A 12,703-nucleotide genomic window follows, 5' to 3' on the forward strand; every position below is an offset into this window, starting at 1 on the left:
TGATGTGTATTTCTTAGGTCAGTAAATATAAATGGATAACTTGCATTACACTTTCTCATTTTTAATTTAGTCTTTATTTTCATTAAAGTTATACACACACAAAGCTTAAGAGGCAACCAGTTCCAGGCAGCTTATTATGAAAGACAGCCACCCTCCTATCCCACCAGCGCCAACCTGCCACCCTTCAGAGGCAACTACTTTCCACTGGTTTGGTTGTTCCTGATACTCACTCCATGTCTCCAGATCATGTGCTTCTAAAGCAGTGACTTGACCTTTCAGTTCCAAGTATTCTCCAAGGCTTTACAGTGTGGAGGAGGAGGGTTAAGGTCTTTTTCAGCCCTGCTCACCCCGAATGCCCAGCCCTCCATCCTCACCAAACACTTAGACACCATTTACTTAGACAGCAGTCTACACTGCATTTATTATGACTGTGTGACCACTGTTTATAGCTCAGCCAATAACTAGGTAATGATTCATCTTCCCTTCCTGCACAACTCTGTGTTTTCCCCATGGTTTATGATTGTCTTTTTTGTTGTTGTTTGCTTAGATTTCAATGCTCTGTCCCCAGAGCTCTCCAGTCTCCTTTCTGTGGGTTTGGAATTATATTTCATCGATTTTGTCCTCCTGGCGTCATTTCTTCTGTGTCTTCTGACCAGCTGCAGAAGTTTCTTTTAGAATCTCCTCTTACCATCTCTCTAGAATCTTCTTTCACCACCATTCTGGAGATCTTTTCTTATTACAATAAATTTTTGTTTTTTGATGTAAGGATTTATTTTGCCAACATTCTATATAACAAGTGTTTTACTCCCTGATTTTAGTGGAGCAATCTTCTAGTAGCTTTTTGGAAAAGGATACGTAGGAAGTAAATTTTTTGAGATAATTAAGCTTTTATTTTTATTCTCCTGTCACACTTAATGAACAATTTGGTCAGGTGTAGAATTCCAGGTTGAAATCATTTTCCTTTCTAATTTCAAAGTCACTCCTCCATTGTCTTCTAGCTTTCAGCTCTCTGGCTGAGAAATAAAATATTATTCTTTGTATATGATCCTGTTTTTCTCTCTCCAGTGACTTCTAGGACTCTTTTATGGTTCCAGTATTCAGAATATTCACAATGACATGCATCTTTTTGTCCATTGTGTTAGAAAAATGGAAGTCCTTAACTTCTGAGAACTTTTCTTTAATTATTTATTCAATCATTTCCTCTCCTCCGTTTCTGAAATTTCTCTTCTGTAAATGCCAGGTCTCCTGTCTCAGATAAGGTGGGGAATGTACAGTCACTGGTCTATTTGAAGTGAGGGAAGAAGTTTGTGGTTAAATTCTTTAAAAAATTTTTTTATTTTATATTGAAGGATAGTTGATTAACACTGTTGTAATAGTCTTAGGTGGGATTAAATTCTTCAACAGTCTTGCAGTCACCCCGTTTTCAGGCCACCTTTACCACCATTTCTAGAACTTGGTCCATTGCCAGCTGAAAGACTTTGATTGTTCAATGGTTCTGCTTTCCAGCCTCCAAAATTTTCTTACTCTGATCAATTCTTCTAGTCTCTTTCTCTCCCAGGTTTATGTCTTGTTTTTTAAAAAAAATCCCTTTGCTGTAACCCTGTTATGGTATAATAAGAAAGAGCAGTGGTACTGGGATGTTCAGTCCACCTATCTTTAACTAAAAATCCAAGTGATTTTTAAGAAAATTCAGAGTTGATGTTTGCCATGTGTTTTAAGTCCATTTGCTTAATTATAATAAATTTTAAAATATTCACCACCTTTTATGACCTGATGGAACATGAATAATCTAGCCCAGTTTGTCCTCTTCCATAGATGGTGAGTGGTGGCCACAGGCTCTAAGAGTAAACAGTCCAAGGAGAGATGATAAAAGGCTGGAGAGGACTCTTTGTTCTAAAGTGATCCTTGTGGCAGAAGTCCTTTTCTTGACAAGCCCTTCATCTGGAACTTGCATCTGCAAATACCAAACCAAGGAAGGCAAAATTAGCACAGAAAATACTCAGTGTCCCTACAGTGGTGGAAGAGTGTGTTCACAGAAAGAGGCTGGCCTCGTTATTCATTTTTAGTTCTATTTAAGTCATATCTTTCATGCTATTTGAATCCAGAATACTCTCTCTGGTTTGCCTTTGCCCTGATCTTTTCTTTACAATTGGACCCAGTCATCCAGGAGGGAAGAGACACCAAAGGTGGCGTCCCTGGAATCCCTTTTCCAGTTGTCTCTGGTCCCTGTTCTTGTCGCAGCTCAGAGTGGCATTTGCTGTGTCCTTTCCCCCTTATGAGGCAAGGGCAAAGGCAGCTAGATGAGTCCTGTGGCCGTGGGGTGGCTGACACTTTCCTAGGGAGGTGGGAGGGAGGGAGAATGACGGCCCAGGAGGCACCTCCGACCTGCGACTCTCCCAGGCTCCTTTTGGGAAGAGCCTGCAAAAATGGACCTACTTTGCAAACCAGAGGGAAAAATACCAGGTTTCCCTCCACAAAAGACTTTGAAGGACTTACCCAGGGGAGAGGACTCTTCTCCAGAACAAGGCCCCTCCTCCCACGATGCCCTGCCTGTCCCCTCCCCTCCTTTGGCACCAAGGGTCTCCTTCTCCTGCAGGAAGTCCACACACACACAGGAGGCCAAGGCTGCTTAGCCTCCGGCGAAGTGTCCACTGGTCTCAGCAGAGCCACCACCTCTAAGATAGCATTTTCTTCACATCAAGAGGCAAATCAACCTTTTAAAAATTCTGATTAAGCCACAGGTCAAGTGCCAACAAGGCCAGGCATATCATAGAGATGAGAGAAGAGGCTGGGGGCCTTCTGAAGGGCATGCCCAGCTCTGGGCAGAGTGCTGGCAGGGACAGCAAGTCAGGAGGCTCCTCCCCTCTCCTTGGCCTCAGGGATACCGAGGCTGGCGTATTCCTGGGAGACTTCAACCTGGTTTTGCAGAACCTTCCTCAGATAGTCCGTCTAACCCAGCCTTGCCTCTCCTTTGGGGGCCAGATCGGAGTAACAGCTGGGCAGCCCTCCGCCTTCCCCAGCTCCCTCCCTGTCCTCTCCTGGGCATCTCCCCATAATGAAGTCCTGGCAGGTTCAAACGCATCTTGGCACCCAATTTTCAGAGACCAGACTACTATGCCTGAAGACCTTCAGTGAGTCCCTGTCGACTGGCAGAGGGACTGGGTCTAGGGCAGAGAGAGAAGTGCTGAGTTGTGTGTCTGGGTCGTCAGTGGCTGCACCGCCAGAGCCAGGCTGTGTCCCTCGCGCGGCCCGTGTCCTGTTTCTCACCTGCCGCCCCTTCCCCCCAGGTCGTGGCTCTCTCCTCCTGGTGCCTGCTGAGGGACTCCATTTACTACACGCTGTCCGTGGTCGCGCTCATCGTGGTAAGTGTGTGCCGAGCACCTCGCCTCTCCTCTCCCGATCACCCTTCTCAGCTCGGGGCAACTCGGGACTCCTCCAGGTGCATAGAGGCAGCTGCTTTGGTCACCCAGAACCCAGCCTGATGGTTCTGGTGCTCAGAACAGGAGGTGGCTCTGCCCACCTGGCTCCATGAGCATCCCCTGCTGCTTTCCTGGGATTCTCATGACCCTTTGCTCTCACTTTCCTCACGGGCTCCGCTGTAACTCCCTTCAGTGTCCCTGGGTGCAGACCCTCCTCCCTCTTCCTGCCTGTCCCACACTCTCCATGGCCATTACCGCCTTCATGGGGACACCCCACACTGTGTCCTTAGTGGTGGGTGTCTCTACTAGACACCTTCATGTCCAGGGCCAAGTGTCTCTGCACTTAGAATGATTTCCCCAAGGCTGGACCTCCTCCTGTATTCAGTCCCCCACTCGCATCCTAGCCACCCAGCCTGGGAAGGATATTAAACGGATCTTCCCCCAACTCCCACCATACGCATTGCCTTCATTGTCCTATGGATTTTCATTTTGTAAAGATCTCCGCAGCGTGCCCCCTGTAGCCCATCTTACTTGAGGCTCTTTGCATCTCTGGCCCAAACTGACAGAGCTCATTGCAGATTAATGTAACAAGTAGCATCACTGCCAGCCACCCCCTACCCTGCACCTCCAGCAGTCCTCAGAGTCGTGCAAATGCCGTCTCTACAAAGAACACCTGCAAATGGCAGTCCTTTGTTTAAATGAGCAGTGGCTCTGGGTCTCCTGCGGGGACAAACCCAGGCTGAGCCATCCAGAAATAGAAGGGTGGCAAAGCAGAAAGAACAACGATGAGGGTGGGAGATCTGACTCCTGGCCCTTCCCTTACTCGCTCTCATGACCTTAGAGGAGTCAGTCTCTCCAGGTCTTAGTTTTCGCACCTACTGGGCAGGAATAGATCCACTCAAGGATTTACTTACCTGTTTACAAAGAATTTACCTGTATAGTATTTCATTGTAAATCGCTATGCAAATAAGGGCTTCCCTGGTGGCTAAGACGGTAAAGAAGCTGCCTGCAATGCAGGAGACCGGGGTTCAATCCTTGGGTCGGGAAGATCCCCTCGAGAGGGGAATGGCAACCCACTCCAGTGTTCTTGCCTGGAGAATTCCACGAACAGAGGAGACTGGTGGGCTACAGTCTATGGGGTCACAGAGTTGGACACGACTAGTGACCAACACATACACACAAGCAAATAAGTCAAAAGTGACATTTAATACAAGACTTTGCCCAAGGAATCAGGTGGGTACTTCAGTCAGTAGCAAATCCTACAGCAAAGATCTTGGATTTACAACTACAGCCCAGACATTCCAAGGGTGACAGATGATCAGGAGAGTGGAGACCAGCCCCAGGGAGGAGCAGGGCTCAGACGCCCGTGTTGGGATGAACACACACTCCATCTGTAGAATGCCCGGTCAGCAGACTTGAGGGCAGCCATGAGCTCTGTGTTCTTATACCTGTGGAAAAGGCTCAATCAGCCCGGATCTGGAGGCCTCCGTTCACCCAGACCAGACTGCTGATACATGCTTTGCAGGAGCTCTGCCCTGCAATGTCCCACCTGATATAGATCACATGTGCTCAGCTCTTCTGCTGTCAAGGGATTTTAGGATGATTTGTGAAAGTCATTTTTTTCAAGAGATGTATTGGGGGGGGCGGGCGGTAATGAAAGCAGTTCTCCACTTTGTTGAATTCTAGAGAGATGCCCACCCACTCCCACTAGAGACAAGGTAATGAGACAGAACAGCGAAGTCCAAGACCCAGCCCCATCCCAGGAGCAAGGGCTCTGTGATGTCCATGCCTGTCAGCAGACGTGCAGACATCAGCTTCAGTCTGTTTTCACACAGACGCCTCCTGGAACTGTGTGTGAAATAACCTGTCTTCTGTTAAGTGTATCTGGACATGTTTGAGACAGAACAAATATATCGTCGCTAATGACGTGTGAAGAAGCGAGGCACTTTTGCTTCCTTGGGCTGCGGGTGACGCTCACGTGAGCAGGGTCTTTGAGCAAAGCAGTCACCTACTGTGGATGAATCAGAGCTGAGCCAGCTGGGCATGGGGAGCCAGCGGCTCTGTGTTCCCTCCGACGGCGACAGTCAACAGCAAGTGATTCTGTGCTGTGACTTAGAGACTGGACTGGGTATTTACCGAGCTGATGTCGAGCCTAGATTTTTATGATCTTGAGAAAAATTACATTTCTCCACTGTTAGGAATTATGCAAAAGAGAACATCTGAGTCCTGGGGGTTTGGTCCTGGTTCTTTTGATTTTAATGGTGTCTCTTCAAATTCAGCAGCACTGACATGCCCCGCGTGCCTCCCGGAAACATGAAACCCCGAGGTTTTTAATCCAGTAGGGCCTGGGGTTGGACCCAGGAAACTTCAGTATAACCAGGATCTTCCGTCGTGATTCTGATGCCAGCAGCGCCCACTGCACTTGCAGAAACTCAATCTCAAAGACAGTCGGATACTCTTTCCTCAGACGTTCACCTGCTGTGGGGCAGGTGTCATCTCCAATACACTTGGAGAGCCGCAAAAGGGAGGCATCTTGGCAGCTTGGTGGTCTGGATTTCTGACAGCTGTTTGTTGTTGGAGACCTTTTCACATGAGACTTTATGAGGAGCAAAACAATCTAGTACCCAAAGAGCAGCACTTAGGTAAGGAGGTTTCTCAGTGTCCCCAGACCCCTTCTATGCGCCAGCCCCAGGCTGCTGCTCCACACGCTGGATCTTTTTGTCAGGTTTCCTAATCTTCTCCTTCTGTGTTTCCCCTAGTGTCATGGTAACATCGTCACTTTTAGGGGGGCAGGTTTTCCTTGCATAACACAAAGCTTTTCCATTGGACCCTGCAATGGGCACTGAAAAGTCCTCTACTTAGAAGCTCTCCTCCTACCCAGAAAGAATTACCAACCAGCCAAATAATTAAACTGTTTGGGTATTTTTTTTTTACTCTCTCCCCTTTTTACGGTTCTGAAATGTTCAGAAGATGGGCCTCCGAGGTGCCACAGTGAAGAGCTCATTCACCTGGAGGGCAAGTCCCAACGAAGAAGGACCAGATGCTGCTTCTAAACACACTTGCTCGGGCAGAGCAGCCCTGAGGACAGTCCGTGAGGGCTGGGGGTCTGAAGCACTGGGAAAGTCGATTTCTCTGGGAGACTTGGGGCCCCCAGGCCAGGGAGAGCTGATAGGGTGCTCCGACCTAGTCTGAGAGACAGCTGGCCTGGAGGCTGATGCAGAGGCCGGGCCCAAAAGCAAAAACACAGCAGGGATGTTCTGAAGCCAGCAGAGCTTCAAACAGTTAGCTTAGAGACAAGGGACTCAATTTGTTATCTGGGATGCACCTAACCTTTGCTCTCTGCTATTTTCTAGCTCATTTGTACGTTGCTGATTTTTAAGCCTGCTCTCCTCTAAAGCATACAGTGTGAGTCAGTGCCCTTCTCCTGCCCCATCAGGTGTTCCCCCTTTAGTCCCGGGGACACTCTACAGTGACGCACCAGCCCTGGAGAAGCCGGACGTGGCCCAGGAGGCTCGCCCCATGACTTGGGTCTCTCTCTGCAAGAGAAATGTCACTGTCTAGGTCCTGAGAGAGTCCCAGGTGCTGTCCCATGCCTGATGACATGCCCATCTACCTGAAGGATAGTCCACAGACCCTCACAGACCCTCTGGCTGCCTCTCTCTCACACCAAGGACCCACCCCCAACTGACTGTGGGAGTTCTGGCCTCCTTGTCTGCTTTCTCCAAATTCCAGCAGGCCAGATAGTTTCCTTTATTGAAATGTTACTGTAATTTACATAATCATGTAATTTACATAAATGCAAATGATTCATTTCATCATCAATCTAACAGCTGCCCTAAAAGGAATGCTTTATTTTTACCCTTCATCTCTGCTTCAAGATCAGGGATTTTGAGCATCAGGAGAAGGGAAGCTTGGCCAGGGTGGGGGTAGCCGGGGAACATGGAGAGCCCCATGAGACAGGCTCCAGATAACTTATCGGGGTTCCCAAATCCAGCCTGGGGAGTGCTGCCCTCCTGGAGAAGGGCCAGATGGGCCATTGGCAGTTTGGGGGCCCCAGGGGCAATCTAAGTGCTGGGACAGCAGAAAGAGCCTATCTAAGGTAACACTCCCCCCTCACTCAATGCAGCCCCCAACTCTGAAGGAGATTCCATGGGGGCACAGAGAGACAGGTCAGCTGAACCAACCATCAAAGACAGCCTGGAGGGCACTGTCCCATATGGTAGCCACCAGGCATGTAAGCCTTTGAGCTCCTTTTTTTTAATTTTTATTTTATTCTGGAGTATAGCTGATTTACAATGTTGTATCAGTTTCAGATGTACAGCAAGGTGACTCAGTTATACATATACATGTATCCTTTTTCAAATTCTTTTCCCATTGAGCCATTGAGCTTTTGAGAGCCAGCTAGTGAAACTATGGAACCGAACCTTATTTCATTAATTTCAGTGCATGTGGCCACGTGTGGCTAGCGCCTATCATCTGGATAGCATGGATGTAGAGAGCAAACCCTTCCATGGGAAGTAGCCCCACATTCTCACCCTTTCAACAAGCACAGGCTCCATACTTCACAGGACTGAGTACAGCACTGGGCCTGAAGATGAAGGTTCCCTAGTTCAATACTCATGATCTCTCGAGTTGCTGTGATAGGAGTCCCATTTTACAGATGGTAACACCAAGGCTCTAGAAATCCAAGGATTTCCCCGAGGTGAGGTAGCTGCCCTCTACTCAGGTCTCCCAGAGCAAGAGAAGAAGATGCACAACTATATCAGCCCAGCAAAGAATTCGGGTTTTTCATCCAACAAAACCTGCCTCATACAGTCTGATTTTACTGCACTTAACATGCATCTACCTCTACAGAAGCACCCGAAAAACCTGTTTACCCAGAGACTGAATATCAGCCTCCCTCTCCCAGGAGTCTTTCATTAAGACGACTCATCTTCAGTGATACAGAAATCATCTCTCTCCCTTCCATGAGAGGAGGAACACCGGACACCCACGGGGATGACCGTCCTCCGGCCCCTGGCCTCTGTGGCCTGTCCCCACTGGGCCGCTTCCTCTCGCTCCAGTTTGGAGACCCTGAGACCCTCGTGCTCACAGTTCCACCTCAGGGCCTGGCAAAGCAGGAATGGCTGTGGCAGTCAGAAGATTCTCACAGGGAAGGATGTAAGAGGAGGTCCAATTTCCTCAAACAGACCCAAGAGCCCCCTGTTCCCCTAATCCCTGCCCAGGCTCTGCTCAAGCCCTGCCTTTACACCAGCTCTCCTTGCCACCCTCCCTCAGCCTCCACACTGTCAGGTCAGCCTGCTGAAGATCCTAATGTGGGAATTCCTGTTTACCCTTCAATTGGGAACCATACCCATGCCTCGTGGCTGTTTTCCAGTATTTTCCATCTGACTCCTCTTAGAGGGAAGTCGCCGTGGCCTCAGCTAAGCCACCCACCCACACCTGCAGCCCCAGAGCCTGGGAAGGCAGGCCTCCAAGACTGCACATCTCCTGAGGGCACCTGTATGCCATGGAGGGAGAGTCTGCAGGGAGCAGTTTCCCTTCTCAGCAGGGAGGATGTTCAAGGTTTCAGGCTCTTGAAAGAGAATGATGGTGTTGATTTTCTCCTTTTACTGTCACTGCTTAAAATTCTGATGGTGCCAGTGATTACGATTCCAGCTACAAGGTCTCAGCTTCAGCAAGGCAGCCACCCGGCCATGATTACCGCCTATAACCAGCCAACCCGAGGCCACCGCACAGAGTGGGGCCAGCCCAGCCTCTCTCTCCGGCCCGCTGGCCTGCAACCCCTGGCGGTCCATTCCCTGGTGTCCCATCTCGAGTCTCTGGGATGCTCGGTCATCCAGGGAGTCGCCTGTCTGATGGAAGCCTGTCTCTGGGAAGAATTCTAGACCAGATGCCAACACTGAAAAGCTGGTTTCCATGGTAGCCCCTCTATTTCCCAGAGGCCTGGAGAAAGAGTATTTTTTTCAGATTCACTCCTGTGAATTCCCATTAGCTGGTTTGCGGAACACCTGGAAAGCCTAGGGCGCAGCCTGAGGTCGATCTGGAGGAACCACGTGTGGGTCAGAGGGCAGGACCAGCTGTGCAGCAAATCTGGGGCCACACGTGTCACAGGGGCTATCACGGGCCTGGCTTCAGACAACCAGCAGAGAACAGAAAGCTGCTTCCCCAAGGGGTTGTTGTCCAGTCGCTAAGTCATGTTGGATTCTATGTGATTCCATGGACTGCAGCACACCAGCCTGTTTTTCACTATCTCCTGGAGCTTGCTCAGATTCATGTCCATTGAGTCACTGTTGCTGTCTAACCATCTCATCTTCTGCTACTCCCGTCTCCTTTGACTTTCAATCTTCTCCAACATCAGGGTCTTTTCCAATCAGCTGGCTCTTCGCATCAGGTGACCTAAGTATTGGAGCTTCAACTTCAGACTCAGTCCTTCCAATGAATATTCAGTTGATTTCCTTTAGAGTTGACTGATTTGATCTCCGTGCAGTCCAAAGGGACTGTCAAGAGTCTTCCTCAGCAACACAATTTGAAAGCTTCAGTTCTTCAGCACTCAGCCTTCCTTACTGTCCAACTCTCACATCCCTACGTGATTACTAGCAAAACTATAGCTTGGACCATACGGACCTTTGTCAGCAAAGTGATGTCTCTGCTTTTCAATAAGCTATCTAGGTTGGTCACAGCTTTTCTTCCAAAGAGTAAGTCTTTTAATTTCATGGCTGCAGTCACCGTTGGCAGTGATTTTGGAGCCCAAGAAAATAAATTGTCACTGCTTGCTGAAGGCTCTGCTGCAACATCCGGAAAAAAGGGCAGGTCAGCTCCAGGTCAGCTCCATCCGCACACTAGTAGGGCCAGTGATCGCATGTGAGTGTAAATGAGGGACCTGCCCGTCAGCATCCCAGAGCCCCAGCAAGGAGCTGCCTCCCGAACGTGACCCCGCCCCGTGACCGAGGTGGGCTGGCCGCAGGCGCCCGCAGGAAGCTGTCTGTCCAGAGGCGCTTGCCCTCTGCCCAGAAGATGTCCTGGAGCCCAGAAAGGGAATGGTCCTCCATCACACCCTCCCCTCCGGGGCCGCATGGCCAGGCGCGGGGCTGGACCGTGATCGCCACCTAGTGGGAGCCGGCTGGAACTTGGCGCGCGTTTCTCATTTCAGGAGAGGAGAGTGAGTTCAGGTTTTCTTCTTCCCTGGTCTCCCCGCCTGCGGGGGTGGGGGAAGTCGTTTTGACTTCTTTTACTCACAGAGGACATGAAAATACAGAGGGATATGCAACACTTGTCTTAGAAGAATTAAATGAAATAAAATCTCTAAGGAATAAGAAATCCACTCCTTCCAGCCATCAGCAGCACCCAGTGAGAAACACTGTGCTTGGCATCGGAAGTTTTGAGACAGGCTGGCCCCATGCTCCCTCGGGATGCTCTGGAGATGTGCTGCCTGGAAGGACCTTTCCGTGAACAGGGCAGATGTCCTGTGTGGGCGACCATCAGTCAACCCGCCGCCTCCAGGCACCGCCAGACTCCGCAGGCAGGACTTCCTCTCCACAAACAAGCCTCTTTCCATTCAGATGCTCTCAAAGGCCTGATTGCTAGCCCCTTATAGCCATTGTATTGTCCTTTTTGGAGGCCCCTGATGTTTCCACCTAGTCCTCTTGAGGAAGGGGGATCAAACCCAGACCTTGTTCTCAAGTGGGCCACAGGGTGGCTTAGTCCTTGGGGCTCTGAGTGTCAGGGAGCAGCACCATTACCTCCGCGGTCTGGAAGTTTCTGCCTCTCTCTCCCTCCACACCATTTGCATCCAGGGATGGGGCACCCCACTATTTCTCTGACATTGTGTTACCTGTAAATTCTGCTCTCACTTTGGAATCCTTTGCCCAGTTAAGCCCATTCTGGTTTTTTTCACTGCTATGATCTTTAAGATAGTAAGCCCATTCCGGTTTTTCTGACTGCTATGATCATTAAGATAATAGCTAAAAACATATACAGCCCTACCCCCATCGGTCATATGTCACAAAATAAGGCTTCCTTAGAGCTGCTTTCATATTATGGAGTGTCGGCTGCCCTCCCCAGAGACACACATTAAATTGGTCATCTAATCAACTCTTCTCCAGTATCTTGTGCTCTTTTAAGTAGCTACGAATTGATTGCTCTATCCTGTTGCCCAAGACTGATACTGAATTAACTTCAATTAATAGAAAACATTTTCCAACTTCAATCATTGGTTCCATTCCATGATTTATTGGATTTTTTGAAAGCTAATGATTACATAAAAGCGACTGGAATGGATTCCGTACCATCCAGCCTGGGTCATAGGGCAATTTCCTTGACTTCTTTTTTTCTTTTTTCCCATCCTGGCTTGACATCTTCATCCAAACACCAGCCTGTTGGATGCAATAATGACATATGACAAAAGGACAAAACCTGATGGAATCAATGTCTTTTTCAGTGTCTTTTTGGGAACAGTGAGTTACCAAGAAAGGTGGCCACTTTCTCCTCATCCTTCTCTCTACTCCTTCGGGGCAATTGGAGGAAGGTCCTCTCATGTGCCTTTGAGCTGTACCTGCTGGGCTTTGAGGTTGTCTGTGTCTGTTGTCACCACAACTGGTGGTGGTTATCATCACCAGCGACTGAATGATACCAGTTGTTAGCCAAGTTAACCATCTCAGTGCCGTGATCACCCTCTGTATGGCTGCTTCTGCCTCAGAGACTCCAGTGGGCCCCCGCCCGTCGGAAGGCCACTCAGAGATGCTCGAGCCCGAATCAGTCATGTCCTGAGTGTAGGCAAAGAAAGAGCTTCCTGCTGGAATGAAACAGAGCATATTCATTTGGTTTCAATCTGGGCAAATAGGGTACCTTGGAAGGAACACGAAATTAAGAGCCAGGGTTGGGTTCTAGGACCCACTCTCCAGCTAAGTGAGCAATCGCAGGGAAACTATGCATGTTCTCTGTAGCCCCGTTCCCTGTATAAATCAATGAGCCAAGATTATACCACTTTTCCCCCCAAAATGAGAAGCAATTTTAGATGCTATTACTATATGGACCAGGGCTTAAATAAATTCAGTCTTGTTGTGTATTTCCTTTGGGTCCTAACTGATGACGGAGGTTTTCTGTGTGGCCCTGTGTGTTCTCCACTGCTTCTGACCCTGCTAAGCTCCCTTCACATACGGCAGGCCCGGGACCCAGGACGTGGGCAACTCACAGCGTCCAGCCAGGATCTTCACTGTTGTCACTGTGTGCATTTTTATTCTCTCTCTACACATGGTGTGGATTCTCCACTTCCAGTTGTGATG

General features: G+C 49.1%; 1 protein-coding gene across 4 annotated transcripts in view; it reads left to right on the forward strand.

The window, feature by feature from the left end:
- Nucleotides 1-12,703, forward strand: part of SLC24A3 (solute carrier family 24 member 3) — a 422,543-nt gene that overhangs the window by 372,592 nt on the left and 37,248 nt on the right. For all 4 annotated transcript variants that reach the window (XM_061126457.1, XM_061126454.1, XM_061126456.1 and 1 more), the window contains one exon: nt 3,288-3,362. In XM_061126457.1, coding sequence (XP_060982440.1) covers nt 3,288-3,362 — 75 coding nt within the window. The remainder of the gene's footprint in view (nt 1-3,287; nt 3,363-12,703) is intronic.

Source organism: Dama dama, chromosome 23 (genome assembly GCF_033118175.1).
Source record: "Dama dama isolate Ldn47 chromosome 23, ASM3311817v1, whole genome shotgun sequence".
Classification (NCBI taxonomy): Eukaryota; Metazoa; Chordata; class Mammalia; order Artiodactyla; family Cervidae; genus Dama; species Dama dama.